This window comes from Manihot esculenta, chromosome 18 (assembly GCF_001659605.2).
Source record: "Manihot esculenta cultivar AM560-2 chromosome 18, M.esculenta_v8, whole genome shotgun sequence".
Classification (NCBI taxonomy): domain Eukaryota; kingdom Viridiplantae; phylum Streptophyta; class Magnoliopsida; order Malpighiales; family Euphorbiaceae; genus Manihot; species Manihot esculenta.
Window position 1 is genome coordinate 6,361,111 of NC_035178.2, and position 15,253 is coordinate 6,376,363.

The window sequence follows — 15,253 nt, forward strand, 5'->3', positions numbered from 1 at the left end:
AATTAAAATATAAATTATTATTTTTTTTCTAAATAAATACTTAGTAAATTTATGATAATTTTACTAAATTATGTTAACTTGGTGATATATAAAAAATAAATAAATAAATAAATACTGCATAGTGCTGCTGATGCAGTTCCTTGGTTATCCCATTCGGAAAAGTTTTTGAAGCTTCCCCTAATTGGTGTAGCAAACCAAATCAATAACCTAATTTTGCTTTATTATTGCATGATTGAATAATGAATTTACCAGTGTTTTAACATGGAATCTAACTATAATCCAGAGGTCCATAATTTTTTTTCTTAAAAAACAAAGATAGAGAGAGAGAGAGAAGCATGGGAGTAGATAATTAAAATGCGCTCAATAAGGCCACAATACAACTGCAATTCTATGAACATTTCTTTTTGAATATTTTTTTTCTAAAAAGTAAATTCCCCCTTTAGCCTTATCTCTTGGTGGAAATGGGAAGCCAGCAACTTTTTCCTGTGTTTTGGAATGGAGCAGGATGATGAGCCCCACCATCATCTACCATCTATACTAGATAAAACATTAGCTCCAAGGCCCTTCCCACTGTATATACAAACCCTATCAACCTCATTCTGTGTTTCTCAAACTTCTGTTGCCAATTTTGGACAACAGGAAGCCACAGCATCTGCAACTGTAAGGAAGATCTTGTCCTCTCCGATTGTATTTGCAAAATTGGACTCGTGGAGCTTGTTAATCACCACCGGACCAGGATTTGACAGAATAAGCTGCATAACACACACAGGAAAATTACTGGTAAGCTATATGCAATTTAGCTAACCTTGAGCATTTATGATTCTCTGATTATCAATTGCTGAGCATGGGAAGTAGTTTAGGTAAAAGAATTCATAAGATGGTGTCACTGGTGTGAAAATTTTTTACCTGAACATCCCTCTTCTGGAGGCTCTTGTGTAGCTCTTCCAAGGCATGGATGCCGCTGGTGTCAATGTCAGTAACAGCTGCAAAAAGAGTACAAATACATTAGGAAAGATAAGCTTGAGCTTAAAACAGACAACCATAGAAGGCGCTTTTCTCGTTCAACAAATAAAATCAACTTACGTGACATCTCCACTATCAAGAACTGGATTTTTGGTTGGTATGATGCTTTTAATTCTTCTTCCTCATCTACCAACCATCTCAGTATCCTGCAAGAATTTGATGTTTAGCCTTTAACATTACTGGAAATCTGGCACATCTAACCAAGCTCCTAATCTTGAAAATCATCAACTTTTTCATTTTTCAGGCTACTCTTGTGCTAAGAGCTCGTTAAGCCTTCAAACACACATATATAAAGCTGCTATTGGATGTTTTAATTAAGCTCAAATCCTCCAATATATATGCAAGGATAAGTAAAAAAACTTAACCAAGTTAACTTGACATGGTTACAATGTATATAATTTATGATAATTGAGCCATATATCAGTAAGTAATATAGAATTTAAGTCCTAGGATTTTTTAAACAATCCAGACTAGTCATGCAAATACATCACATAGCTAAGGCAAAAGATATCTTCACCTCTCTTTAACGTAATTGGAGTTTGAAAAGTAAATTGCTGAATCAACTCTCACAATCAAAACACCCTGAACCTTGGTCGCTCCTGGATACTGTTGAATATTTCTGTACACAGTTGTCCCAGGTAAATTCCCAAGAATAGCAGTCCGGGGCCTGGTAACTTGTAGGAGAATTTTAGCAAAAGATATTGCGACCTGTCAAGCCATGGTGAAAATTTAATTTAATTTATCCTCACAATTGTAATTATTTAATAGGAAAAATAAAGAATGGACATCATAATCCTTACTGCAATCAAGAGGCCTATCTCAACAGATGAAAAAACTACACCAAAGAATGCTCCAATGCAAGCAATGAAATCAAATTTATCTATCTTCCATATCAAAATTGCTGCCTCAAAGTCAACTAGGCCAAGGACAGCAGATATGATAATGGCAGCAAGAATAGCATTTGGAGTGTACTTGAAAAGTGGTGTGATAAATTGCAAGGTGAGAAATACAATAAACGACATGACAATGTTGGAGACTGCAGTTTGGCAGCCTGCCATGTAATTTACAGCTGATCGAGAAAATGAACCTGCAAGTGACAAACATAAGATGAAGTCAATATCTTCCACAAAGCTCACACATTCACATGTTCGGCATAAGGAATTTTCAATGGTAAATTCAACATACACAAAAGATCAAAAGCAACCCTTAGCAAAACCAATTATTAGAGTCATTTTATGCATTTCCACTGGCTTATGCTACAAGTCATCATTATCATCAGCTGTATGATTAGAAATCAAAATTTAAAAGTTAAGTTTCTTGGGCATGCATACATCACTTCTTATGGCTGACTGGAAGAATATACAATAATCATGCATCCACTAATATACAGTAATCATGCATCCACTATCATTTACACATTGTCATCATTATTTGGAATTAGGTAGTTTAACAAGATCCATATCTGAATCTTTCTCACCTGTTGCCACATAGCAAGAAGTCATTGAACCAACAATATTCATGGTTCCTAGTGCCACCATTTCTTTGTTTCCATCCAGTTGATAGTCCTTCATGGAAGCAAATGTTCTTCCAATTGCTATGGCTTCCTGATAAACCCATTAATTGAAGGAGTAAAGAAGAAGACAAAAATAGTTAGTCACAGAATTGATGATCAAAAGTAATTTAGTCACAGAATTGATAACACAAATTCCTCACCGTTAATCCTATCATTCCAGCCACAACTCCAATCTTAAAACCTTTTGGAAGATATTGACCACTGAAATATATTTCCTTCACAGAGGAGGGATTTATTCCTTTCTCTATGTATTTCACCTTTAGACATCAATGAAACAGTTAATATCAATTCCAGCTTCAATTGCTAGCTATTATTACTTCTGAAGTTCCTATGATATTCAAAACTAGAACTGAATGCAGCAAAGAAATGGCAATTACAATTTGAACCCCTTGCTTATCAGCACGGGTTATAAACACGAAAAAGGTTGACAGAATAACAGATATCAGTGGTGCAATTGCAGGAACCCAGAAGAATTTCTTGTTCTTTTTTCCCTGCACCACAATTGGTGTAAGAATTAGAAATTGTTTTTCAAAACATTTAACATTTGATCTAGGAGAACGTGGCTAAATTTAGAGACTTACAATGTACTTGGCAAACAGGAGGAAAGCTAAAAAGCTCAGACCAATAACTATGGTCTGCCAGTTCCACTGCAAAATATTTGTTGTACAGAATTTAGTCGCAAAGAAGATGAGTACTTGCTTGAGAGCTAGGAAACTGGATTTGTAGAGTTACAGTATTATAGCTCAAATTTTATAGGTAAGTGTAAGCATAACAATACTAAAAGAAAAGGAAAATGAGAAACAACATACTCCATGATGGGCTGAGACAAACACCGAGTGCAATACAGAAACTATATCAGTTTTCTTTGTAAAAACTTGTATTCCAAGAAGACCCTTAAGCTGCTGGAGTGCAATTGTGATGGCAGCTCCACCCATGAAACCAACAACAGCAGCATGTGATAGGAAGTCAATCAAGAAGCCCAACCTGACACCAAACCAGTATGACGTTAACAAAGCCAACATATGAACATGAGAAATGAAAAATCCAGACAGAGAACACATTAAAGCCTCAATTGCCTGCTGAACTGGGTCAGAGTATACGGTTACCTGAAAAACCCAAGAGTTGCTTGGGTGATTCCTGCAAAAAAAGTAGCTGTGAATGCTAGCCTCCTATATGTTTCTGCCTCCTTTTTGGAATCAACTTCATTCTGAAGCAGAGTCCCCAGCAAGAGAGAAACCACAGCTACTGGTCCTATTGCTATATCTCTAGAACTACCCATTAAGGCATATATCAATGGTGGAACAAAGCTGGAGTCTGACAAGCATTTCAAACAATAACAAGTATAAATGCATGTCGAACTACAAGAAAGGTCAATGCAGTGCAAGAAGTACACAGTTGGAGACTTACACAATCCATACTGAGGATCCAAATTTGCAAGTTTTGCATACGCAATGTCCTGTTTTATCAATAAAGAAAATTTTCAGAAATAGTTCATGAATATAAGGAATAATACACGAGTTTCTTTACCTATCTAGCCAAAGCATATCTACCTGAGGAATGCAAAGACTAGCAATGGTCAGTCCAGCAATGATGTCCCCTCGAAATTTGGTGATATTGTAACTTCTACCCCATTCAAGAATAGGGAAAATAGTTTGCATAACTAGGATGAACCTTTTTGATCCTGTTTGGTCCTTGAAAGGACGCAGAGGATCATCTGCAAAGAATGTCTCCTTTACAGTAGCTTTGATTTCTTTCAGGAGGTTTTGCTTAGGGGGTATGCCAACCTTGTGTATATGTGGTGTGTCGTGAGCCTGACAGTGAGAGGATGACAGGCTTATAGTGTCCATATCTTTTGATTCGTGCACCTTGTCAGTTGAATGTACTGGTGCAGATATTGACGGCTGAATTCACATGTAAAGCAGGATCATTTAGAAAGAAGAAAATTCTGATTCCAAACATGCAGAAAAATATGAAGCAAGCCTGGTATACAACCATGTTACAGGTTGCCTTTTTCTAGCTTTTCTTTGTTCTGTTCATGTTTTATTAATGTATCAAGACAACCTACAAAACTAGAAATTCTAAAACTTAAGAACATAACAGCATGCATCTTTAGCCATGTTCACTTTAAATGCTTACTATGGAAAGGAAAAAGGAAATAAAGAGGAACGCTATGGTGTAATCATAGGTAAGGAAACTGAACTAACCACAACACAATTACGGAACTAATGAAAAGAGGAGTCGTGGACAACAATTGTAAGATGCAAAGATTTCTGGATCACGACATGGTAGCTGCTCCTACTTATACAACTTATGAAAGGATTACAAGTCAAACCTTCCTAGTTGAGGGAGGGAATTTATCATGATTAATAAGGTATGAATCTAGATCACTTGCATGTCACATACAGAATACAAAACAAAGTGGATTTAGTTTTTAAAATTTGAGGCCGTTCAGGGTGTAGATTGATGTAAGCAAGTGATCATCTCCTCCATAGTTGTGGTGCCTAAGAGATTGGAGTAAAAAAATTGTAGTTTGAGAAGGTAGTGACTTGGGAGCACATGTGGCAGCAGCTAAAAAACTGACATAATACAGCCCCCTCTATCTCTTTACTGTCTCCTTTTCTATTATTTTTTTCCTCACACCATCAAAAGTTCCATGTACAAACTGAAATAGAAGTCCAACCTGATGGCTAGATTATATTATACATTCGAAGTCAGAAAAGTGAAAAAGCTAAAGAGGAAAGCTCTGTCCATCACAACCAGCCATCAAAAGTCTTCTTTGCTAGTTCGAAATGGAATTTGGGCAAAAAAAATAATTATATGCATGTCTTTAATATTAAAGGCACTGTAGAGTTTTGTTAGATTGATTTTGCATCCACTAAAACTGATCAGCTTTTCACTTAAATTTCTATGATTTTTTACAACAAAAATGTTTTAGCATCACTTCTCTTCTTGTACAATATTCATATTCACCCAAAGGAAAACAATTGACATTCATTTTGCAGAACTTAGGTCTGAAATCCTTGTTACTGTTTTAGTCAAAAAGAAAAAACGACATCGAAAGATAAGCATCCAAATCTTCACACACTAGAAGTAAATCCAGGAAGGAAACTTTTTTTTAAAAAAAATTGGAATAAAAATTCCTTTTTTACAATGAAATTCAACTTCTGAAAATGTTGAAGGCCAATTTGATTAAATCAACCAAAGCAGGAATGTCTTAAAAAATTAAGTTGATAATCAGTTATGTAAATATCTCAAATTCACTGCTTTGGACATGCATTATTCCAGCAAGTTTTGTTATTGGAGAATAAAGGGGGTTTGAAATAAAGTCTATTTTATCTCACCTCCATGTTCATGTACTTCTCATGAAAGCCGTTGATAGTGGACAACAGGATTGCCCTTCTACACCAAAGAAAAAAGATTTTCCTTTTTCAAAACCTGCAGGAAAAGTTAGGAAAAGAAATTTAAAGAAGGAAGCACCATACACACATAAATAGCATGGAGAGGCAAAAGGGTTTATTCAGAGGCTATAAGGAGAATTTATCAAATCCAAAAATAGATACCACCTTCCCATTATGTACGCCACACTCGATTGTCCTTAATTATCTTTCCAAACACCCCAATAATCATCATTATGATTAACAAATGAACTTATCCTACAAATAAGAGAAACCCAAATGCCGTCCAGGTTCAATAGATTCTCTCGCAAATCTTCAAAAGGAAAACATCATTGAAGAGGAATACAACAGCTGTCTGCTGCGTTTGGTTCCAGAGAAAACGATAAGAAAGAAACTCCAGTAGAACAACTCCTTTAAGCATTAAAAATAAAAAATCTGATCCCTATGCTCTAATTGAAAAAAAAAGGGGAAAAACTAATGAGGAGATACAGAAGCGCCAGTACTTCATGGGGTCGCCATGTACGTTCTGCTTGGAACGGGGACTGTGACCTGCGAAGAAAATTCAGTTGGTTATGCTTACAAACATGCCACGGAGGTGGGGAAAGGCCCAAAGAATATCACGTAGCCTGTGTAAAAGTCAAAGTGATGTAGCGTCGTAGAGTGGAATTTCATGGCCTCTTATTATTATTATTATTTTTTTTTTATGTAACTCTACATATTTTTCTAGCTGTACTTTTTGACTTTAAAATAATAAAAAATAAAATAAAATATGATTATTTACTTCCAAATTAATTACTAAAATTATATAATAATTTGTATTTTTTATTGTTTAAAGAAAAAGAGAAAATAATTCATAGTAGTTTATACGATGAAAACTAGAAAAATGAGATTGAGTTGATCAATCCAACTTACACTGTGTTTGGGAAGTTTTTTAATTAGGGAGGAAAGAAATTAAAGAGAGGGACAGGGACTAAGTTTCACACAAAATTGAACATGGACGTAGATGCGGGCAGGTTCATCAGGCAGAGAGTTCTGCAATTTTTGATGGCTAAGGGCCCGACGACTTTTAATCTTGGACCGCCCTTTTCCACGTGTCATCTTCTAGTTAAGGTCTTGACTGACCAATTTTTTGCAATTTAAATAGTTCTTTAATATTTATTTTTTTATATTTCACAATTTAAAATCATAACAGAAATTTTATTGATGATGTAAATTTATTTAATTATAAGTAAAATGCATATATTAAGTAAAATGCTCATTTATTGCATAATTGTAAGTCATCGCTGTTATAATTAATATAATTTTAAATTTAGTAAAATAAATAAAACAGTATAAATAATTTACTTTAAAATTTTAAATCAATTGATTATCAAATTATCTTCAATTTTTAATACTTTGCTAATAAAATAATTTTATATTTATTTTTCAATTTAAAAAATGGAATAATCAGCACAGCAGATAAATAAGATTACTTGGGGCCTATAGCGGGCAGACGCTTGCCTTTCTTTAAGAAAGTTTTAGCACAAAATGAACCAACAACTGTACATGAGCTTCAGTCTACAGCAGCGCACCGCCACGCTCAACACCGCCACAGACTCCATTCACTTTTATTTATTTTTATTTTTTTGAGCAAACGGACTTCATAGACTTTGGTGGCCTTAACATGTAAATGTTCCCTCACTTTTGCTGATTCAGCCAATGTGGGATCGCCACATCCCAACAGGACCCACTGTTTCTTCTGATGGTCTATTATCTATATGGATGAAATTCGTGCATGAAGATGTTCACTATAAAGGTTTCAGGTGGACTGTTGGTGAGTCTGTTAGCTCCTGTGTTTTATTCCTATTGTTCTATTCAAAGCAAGAATTTTGTTCATATAAAAATTGAGATAATATTAATTTGATGTATATATATAAAAGAAGGGAAGAAAACTTGTAGTGGGTCCAAGCATGTTCTGCAATACTATTATTAGCTGCAAACTTGTGAGGAAGCTTGAGCTTTCAAAATGATAATGACAAGGGCTGTAAAAAGAATTGATGAATATTGATGAACAAGGTCAAAGAGGAGAAATAACAAACTTTTTTGGAATCTAATGTGTTAGTGGGTCGGCCTTAGAAGTGGTGGTGATGGAGCAGCACTACTATTCTCTGAATTCATCACAATCCAATAGATGTTTTTGATTGAAATTGTATTAGGGGACCAGAAACCCACAATCCCACCCAACCCAAATCCTCCTCCATACATTATATTCCCTCTCCTATATGAGTGGGCAGAGTGAGACTTTGCTTCTTCTTACATACTTTACATGTCCTTTCACTTTTATTAGTCGTCTTCTTCTTTCTTTCTCTACAATATGTATACTTCCAGTCCAATAGCTACCTATCATGATTAACACAAAAACTAAGCCTCACACGTTTCATTTGATTTGTATAGAGACATATGACTACCACTCGGACTAAGTTTACTTACTCATTCATGTATCTCCAAGTTATATCATAAATTACGATAAACACAGTAAGATTGAAAATTTTGTACTGTAAACAAACTTAACTACTAAATTCATGTAAGAAAACCTTTTACATGTTGAGCTTTTTTTTTTCCCTAAATCCAATATATGTGAGAGTGCGAGTGGGATGCTTTTGGATGGTGTTCTTTTTTTTTTCTGGGCAAAGCATGGTTAGGTATAGGAGGCATTCGGCTGGGAGATAATTGCTTGCTAGTTGCAAGGAATGGCAAAAAAAAGGTAGAAGCCTCAAAGGACGTTGGCTATCACCTTGACAAGTGTATATGAGATAAGAGAATTCAATCATATCGCTTATTTGATAGACCAATACGCACTTTCATCACATTTAGTAAATTGGCTAATTTATAGCCAATTTATTATTGCTTTGTCCCATGATGCACATACTAAGTGATGATCTAGAGTTTTTAGTATCCTTTCAGCCTAAGAATTTTTTCTTTTTATTCTTTTTCTCTGACTTGCTAGTGATGCTTCGCAACCTCTCTGTGGCACCCATTTCTGTCGGGCAGACTCGTATGTACAGTATTCAATCACCTTATTTTATCTGTGTCAGACGGCCATTTAATTTTTCTCAGTATGCATGCAAATAGGGCTGCAAAGGGACGGGATCTGTTCGTTTCTTCCCATGTCCCATCACCGGGCCGGCTTCCTTCTTACCGGGCTTGGATTCATGGATGACTCGGTCTGCCATGCATATTGAGGCTCAGGCCTCAACCGCTGGGCAGGTGTGTCTAGGGGCGCTCCGGGCTCAAGGGCCTGATCTGTTTTCGTGGTCTGACTCAACCTAAGCGGGTGTAAGACCCAACGGTTATCACTAAGTATTATGTGATAGAATAGATTATTTTATGGTTATTTACTATAATTAATTATCAAAATTATATATCGTAAAGATTTTTGGTTTGAAGGAGCATCTCTTCACTCGGCAAGCTTGATTGGGAATTTGGGATCATATTACATCACTTTATTTTTATTATAGAAAGCAAGCATAGTTGAAGCACTTTTAAAAGTTGATTTGGTTATAACATGAACTAATACTTTGATCTTATTTCTAAAATTGATTATCAGCAACTTAAAACTCATTGTCATGGATGAAGCAATTTTTATGATTATCAAAGTAATTAGTTTAAATAAAACTACTGTTTTGCTTTTTGAAGATTAAAAGATTCCATATATTTCACTATCAATCCTCATATTTGCCATTTTTTGACAGAATTAGTCTTAAAAGGGCACATGAAATAGGCATATATCCTGGCTCAGACAGTTCTCCCAAGCACTTCAAACTACACCATGGATTCACAGCCAGCAGAGACCCTTACAGTGCAGGAGCTGCAGCAGCTCGGCGACGAGGATACTGGACGGCGTGAGAGGGCACAGTGGGTGCTGAATTCTCCTGATCCACCAGGTCTACTGCATGATCTCATCGGTTCAGTAAAGGAAGTTGTTCTCCCCCATGGACACACAACTGCAAGGCAAACTGCAAGTGGACGAGCCATGTCATTCTTGCAGGGTCTGTTTCCAATCTTTAGCTGGGGTAAGGGTTACAGAGTCTCCAAGTTTAAAAACGACCTAATGGCAGGTTTAACACTTGCAAGCCTTAGCATTCCTCAGGTACTTAAGTATATTTATCTTGTTGCTGCTCAATGATCAGCTTAATGTAATGGGATATGTGTATTATTCTTTTTTTTTTATTTCTGTCAAACAACTCTCGTGCAGAGTATTGGATATGCTAATTTAGCAAAACTTGATCCTCAGTATGGTCTATGTAAGTTGCTGAATTCAATTCTATCACAGTATGCTTATTGGAAACTTGAGTGTTAATATTATTTCATAACGTACTTTGGATTTCTTGGACTCAGACACCAGTGTTGTTCCCCCTCTGATTTATGCTCTAATGGGGAGTTCAAGAGAAATTGCCATTGGACCTGTAGCTGTTGTATCTTTGTTGCTTTCCTCCATGATTCAGAAAATTGAAGATCCTGCAACTGACCCTGCTGCATATAGAAAGATTGTTTTTACTGTTACCTTCTTTGCTGGTACCTTCCAGGCTGTATTTGGACTCTTCAGGTACTCCTAAATGTATTCTTCTAAGTTAAGAACCTTTGGTTTTTTGCTGGTTGCCACTCCTCAACTAATAGTTCAGAATATGTTCAGGTTGGGATTTCTTGTGGACTTCTTGTCACATGCTGCCATCGTTGGTTTCATGGGTGGTGCAGCCATAGTTATTGGTCTTCAGCAACTAAAAGGTCTCCTTGGGATCAGTCATTTCACCACTAAAACTGACGTAGTCTCCGTCCTGGAGTCTGTTTTCACATCAATCGACCATCCGGTGAGTCCTGATGCTGTAGTAAAAAGTTCATCAGTCCAGGTTCCCAGTACTTTATTTCATAACGTTAAGCAGGGTCTTTAAACAAGTACTTAGCAATTTGACGATCCTCTTTCTCCAATTTGCTGTGTTCATAACAGTGGTGCCCTCTGAACTTTGTCCTGGGATGTTCATTCCTTATCTTCCTTCTGATTGCCAGGTTTATAGTGAGTAATTCAAAACCGCGCGTTCGTATTGCCATGTTTTGGTAATGTTTTTCTTTTTCATCAAGTAAGCCTCAATTGCCTGTTCCATTTGCAGGGCAGAAGAAACAAGAAGCTCTTCTGGTTTCCAGCCATCGCTCCTCTTATATCTGTAATATTATCCACTCTGATAGTGTTCTTGACAAAAGCTGATAAGCACGGAGTCAAGATTGTAAAACACATCAAAGGAGGCTTGAATCCAAGTTCAGTCCATGAATTACAATTCAAAGGACAAAACGTTGGACAAGCAGCTAGAATTGGCCTCATTTCTGCCATTGTTGCTCTTACCGTACGTACACAAAGTTTATCTCATAATCTTAAAGCTCTTTATCAACTTGAGAAGTAAGCTTTCTTAACAAAGTTTCAACCTTTGCCTCAGGAAGCCATTGCTGTTGGCCGGTCCTTCGCTTCCATAAAAGGCTATCACTTGGATGGGAACAAAGAGATGTTAGCTATGGGATTCATGAACATTGCAGGATCTTTGACTTCCTGCTATGTAGCAACTGGTGAGCTCCTCTGATCAGTTTCACTAATTAACTAAGCTATACATGCTAACACAATTACTAATCTGCAGGTTCATTTTCAAGGACTGCTGTGAATTTCAGTGCAGGATGCGAAAGTGTAGTATCGAATATAGTAATGGCTATTACAGTGTTTTTGTCACTGGAACTGTTCACTAGGTTCTTGTACTACACTCCCATTGCCATCCTTGCTTCAATCATTCTATCAGCTCTTCCTGGACTCATTAATATCCACGAGGCTTACTACATCTGGAAGGTCGATAAGCTAGATTTTCTCGCCTGCATTGGTGCTTTCTTCGGTGTCCTGTTTGCTTCAGTGGAAATCGGTCTTTTAGCTGCGGTAATTCACATATAGTTTTTCTTCTTCACTTTTAGCCAAGAATCACTAGCAATATCAATAAGCCGGATCAAGAACAACTTGTACCAAACTTTATCAGTAATCAAGTTTCATGTTCAATTGAACCATATGTCGGATGATTTCCTGATACCAGTGGGTTCCATCTCATAATTGAACCTGATAATTCAGCCTGCAGGTTCTGATGAGTGGGTGCTTCAAAAATGTCCCGAGTCATTTTCACGGCTCTGTACCTAGCAGTTGCTTTATGGATTATCTAGTAACCACAATCTATATATAAAATTTTCTCATTAAGCATGATGTTTGGTGGATTAATGTAGGTAACCATCTCATTTGCCAAGATATTGCTAAATGGCATTCGACCGGGAGTGGAAGAACTTGGAAGGCTTCCAAGAACAGACACTTACTGTGACATTAATCAGTATCCCATGGCCATCAAAACTCCAGGCATATTAATAGTCCGTGTCAACTCTGCCCTACTTTGCTTTGCTAATGCCAGTTTCATAAGAGAAAGGTACGTGTCTTTAGCTGTTTATACCCAAAGGAAAAAGGAAAAAAGAGGTACAGGGACTTGATCTTTTTAACTAGCGGTTTTCTTTATTGTAAAGGATAATGAGATGGGTGACAGAAGAGGAGGGCAAATCTAAAGAAAGCACAAAGGGAAGGATTCAAGTCGTAATTATTGATATGTCCAGTAAGTTTTTGCTGCTTGAAAAAGAGATCAAATACCAACCATTCTGCTTCATTGATGTTGGTGACTGATTAATTTTCCTCATTGCAGATGTGACAAACGTGGACACTGCAGGAATTCTTGCACTAGAAGAGCTGCATAAGAAGTTGATGTCACGTGAGACAGAGGTGAGAAGATGACGAGTATTACGTAATATTATATATCATATTGACTATTAGGATTATATTTTTCTGCTTCTTTTTTGCAGTTAGCCATTGCCAATCCAAGATGGCAAGTGATTCACAAGCTAAAGTTGGCGAAATTCGGAGAGAGAATAGGAAGAGGAAGGATTTTCATCACAGTTGATGAAGCTGTAGCTGCGAGCATTAGTAGTAAGTTAACTAGTCTCAACAACTGTTGATAGAGTTGGTGGGATTTGTTGGTAAAATTTTGGAAAAAGCCTACTTCACAATATGGTTTTCTAGGATTGTGATTGTGAGCATGTTAATTACACGTTTGTAGCTGGTTGATGACTCAGAAAAGCAATACTTGCTATGTGTATATATATGCTGCCTAATGCTATGCATATATGAGCAGTTCTCTGTGTTTTTTTTTTTGAACATGATTAATTTATGGATATATATCAGTGGCAATGGGTTCTATATATTTACTGTGAAATTTTATTAATAAATTAAAAAAAAAATTCAATCGCCATGCAAATATAATAATAAAAGGTGGGTCAAATTTGGTATAGAATAAAAGATAATATAAATTATATAATTGAAGAGGAAACCAAAAAGGCAGACTGATTAATTGTCAAATGGTCGGCCATAAAATTATTTTGGAAACCATTCTTCCTTAGCTCTCATTAATTTCTCCCTTATATTCAATCCCATTTTTTCATTCTTTAACAAATGAATTTGATTTTCTCAACTATCAGACATTCCTTTATTTTTTTTATTTTTAACAATTCTCATATTTCAAATGATATAATTTAATTTCTTTTAAATGAAAATTATTTCATTTTTAAAAATTAAGATATTATATAATTTTATACAAATTTATTAATTTTTTTAAAATGAATAATATCAAATAAAATTATTAAAAATATTACCCTAAATCAATATATGGGTATTAAGATTTTGAGTATTTTATGATTGATTCATATTGTTAAGTCTCTAGTCAATTTAAAATAGGAGTAATATGTCCCTTATAAGATCTTCCCTTGAGCTACATTTTAGAATAAATTAGACCGATCAAAATTTAACACAAATGTAAATAGGTTTCGAGTGTTAATAAATGCAGATTGATGAATAAAATTAAAGTTAAAATTAATTCACATGTATGTAGGTTTTATTTGTGTTTATAATTTTCTTAAGAAAATTTCTTGAAAAAATGTGTTGTTATTTTGGCAAATATGCTTTGACATAGCCATCTATTACTTCGTAAAAGTTTGGATAAGTATGAGTTCCGATGGGAAATGAGATGTATACACATGCATAGGAGGTTTCACATGGATATTAATAGTTTTGATTGGTTGGAGATGAGAGTTAATAGAGCTGATTTTCTGTTTTGTGGAGATTGAGGTTTTCTAAGGAGATTAAGAGTTTTTTAGATTTGAAATTAATAAAAAGAACCGTTTTTTGAGATGGCCCGTCTAGGGGTATTAATACACTGACCATGTTAGGACGTTCTGACAAAGGTCTTTTTGAATTGAATATTTACACGCTGTGGTAAGTGTATCATGTGTCTTATTAATGGTAGGTAGTTGGCTAATAAATATTGAGCCTTTGCCCATCTCATGTCCATCACGCACATCCTTTCTGTCAGTCCTATTGCGTGTATAATTATGACCCTATGGAAACTCTGTGCATTTTAAAGAGGTAGGTCTAAGGGCTTCTGAGCATGGACAAGATCGACTCGTCTGTTTTGGGCAGGGATACAACTAGAGGTGTAGGAAAATTGATCATACTGCATTGGATGGATTTTTTATTGTCCGGTTGAATCGAAATTCTAGTACTCGTATATGTCATGATCTCAATGAGATTTATTATTATTATATTATCAAGTTTCTACTTTAGTTAAGAGCAAATATTATCTAAATTTAATTTATCATGAACTCACAATATAAATATATAAATTTTTTTATCTAAAAAATTACATAGAAACTACATAATAGAAAAATAAAGTTTTTATTTCCTAAGAGAGGCATAAACTCTCATCATTTTATACTAAAATCCTAGGATTTCAGTAAATTATATATATATATTTTTTTTTGAAATGGAGATTGAGAATTGGGGGAGTAGAACTTGAGATCTCTCAAATTTATTCAGATGCACTTGCCACCAGCCTAAACGTGTAAGTGAAATTATAATTATGATTTAAAACTTTAATAAACAAGTCATATAAATCATAGGTAATTTTAAGTCCCACTGAATTAATTAGATTAAAATCGTAATTCTTTTAAATTATAATTTTATTTCAAATATATTGATAACAAATATAATTAACTAATTAATTAAATTTAAAGATCAAGAATATTGTCTAGTAACTTAATCTTTCGGTGTATGATTTGTCAGTATAATTAATATCTTTAATCATGAATGTCTCAATTTAACATTTAATGTATG

At 35.2% G+C, this 15,253-nt stretch overlaps 2 protein-coding genes and 1 long non-coding RNA gene across 7 annotated transcripts; 2 read left to right on the forward strand and 1 right to left on the reverse strand.

Annotated features, from left to right (window-relative positions):
• Window positions 1-342: 342 nt before the first annotated feature.
• LOC110605919 (sulfate transporter 1.2) lies at window positions 343-6,298 on the reverse strand. 3 transcript variants are annotated; one of them, XM_021744602.2, is made up of 15 exons: window positions 6,160-6,298; window positions 5,938-6,031; window positions 4,147-4,497; window positions 4,004-4,052; window positions 3,703-3,910; window positions 3,406-3,580; window positions 3,178-3,243; window positions 2,974-3,087; window positions 2,737-2,853; window positions 2,501-2,627; window positions 1,824-2,110; window positions 1,541-1,731; window positions 1,084-1,169; window positions 907-983; window positions 343-752 (listed from the first exon to the last, which is right to left on the reverse strand). In XM_021744602.2, exons 2-15 carry the CDS (start codon window positions 5,947-5,949, stop codon window positions 609-611), a joined length of 2,004 nt encoding a protein of 667 aa, XP_021600294.2. In that variant the 5' UTR covers window positions 5,950-6,031; window positions 6,160-6,298; the 3' UTR covers window positions 343-608. The 3 variants fall into 3 exon arrangements, with proteins under 3 accessions (XP_021600294.2, XP_043809376.1, XP_043809377.1); XM_043953441.1 differs by having other exon boundaries at window positions 3,703-4,052; XM_043953442.1 differs by lacking the exon at window positions 2,974-3,087 and having other exon boundaries at window positions 3,703-4,052.
• Window positions 639-4,690, forward strand: LOC110605921. The gene is made up of 2 exons (XR_002486460.2): window positions 639-780; window positions 4,519-4,690. It is a non-coding gene; the product is annotated as an uncharacterized LOC110605921 (long non-coding RNA).
• A 1,235-nt stretch (window positions 6,299-7,533) lies between the features above and the next one.
• On the forward strand, window positions 7,534-13,287 carry LOC110605823 (low affinity sulfate transporter 3). Of its 3 annotated transcripts, none has more exons than XM_043953444.1 (13): window positions 7,534-7,804; window positions 9,723-10,120; window positions 10,265-10,274; window positions 10,369-10,576; window positions 10,664-10,838; window positions 10,976-11,041; window positions 11,136-11,366; window positions 11,457-11,583; window positions 11,652-11,938; window positions 12,274-12,467; window positions 12,562-12,647; window positions 12,735-12,811; window positions 12,892-13,287. In XM_043953444.1, exons 2-13 carry the CDS (start codon window positions 9,800-9,802, stop codon window positions 13,042-13,044), a joined length of 1,935 nt encoding a protein of 644 aa, XP_043809379.1. In that variant the 5' UTR covers window positions 7,534-7,804; window positions 9,723-9,799; the 3' UTR covers window positions 13,045-13,287. The 3 variants fall into 3 exon arrangements, with proteins under 3 accessions (XP_043809379.1, XP_021600165.1, XP_043809380.1); XM_021744473.2 differs by having other exon boundaries at window positions 7,537-7,804; window positions 10,226-10,274; XM_043953445.1 differs by lacking the exons at window positions 7,534-7,804; window positions 10,265-10,274 and having other exon boundaries at window positions 9,994-10,120.
• Window positions 13,288-15,253: the final 1,966 nt, after the last annotated feature.

Excerpts from the sequence above, each read along its gene's own strand:
- LOC110605919 (XM_043953441.1), bottom strand. Across the intron at positions 4,053-4,146 it reads CTAGTCTTTGCATTCCTCAG|GACATTGCGTATGCAAAACT; the intron begins GTAGATATGCTT and ends TTGATAAAACAG. Across the intron at positions 3,244-3,405 it reads TTGTCTCAGCCCATCATGGA|TGGAACTGGCAGACCATAGT; the intron begins GTATGTTGTTTC and ends AATATTTTGCAG.
- LOC110605823 (XM_021744473.2), top strand. The coding sequence starts at position 9,800 with ATGGATTCACAGCCAGCAGAGACCCTTACAGTGCAGGAGCTGCAGCAG. Across the intron at positions 10,577-10,663 it reads GCTGTATTTGGACTCTTCAG|GTTGGGATTTCTTGTGGACT; the intron begins GTACTCCTAAAT and ends GAATATGTTCAG. Across the intron at positions 12,648-12,734 it reads CGTAATTATTGATATGTCCA|ATGTGACAAACGTGGACACT; the intron begins GTAAGTTTTTGC and ends TCCTCATTGCAG.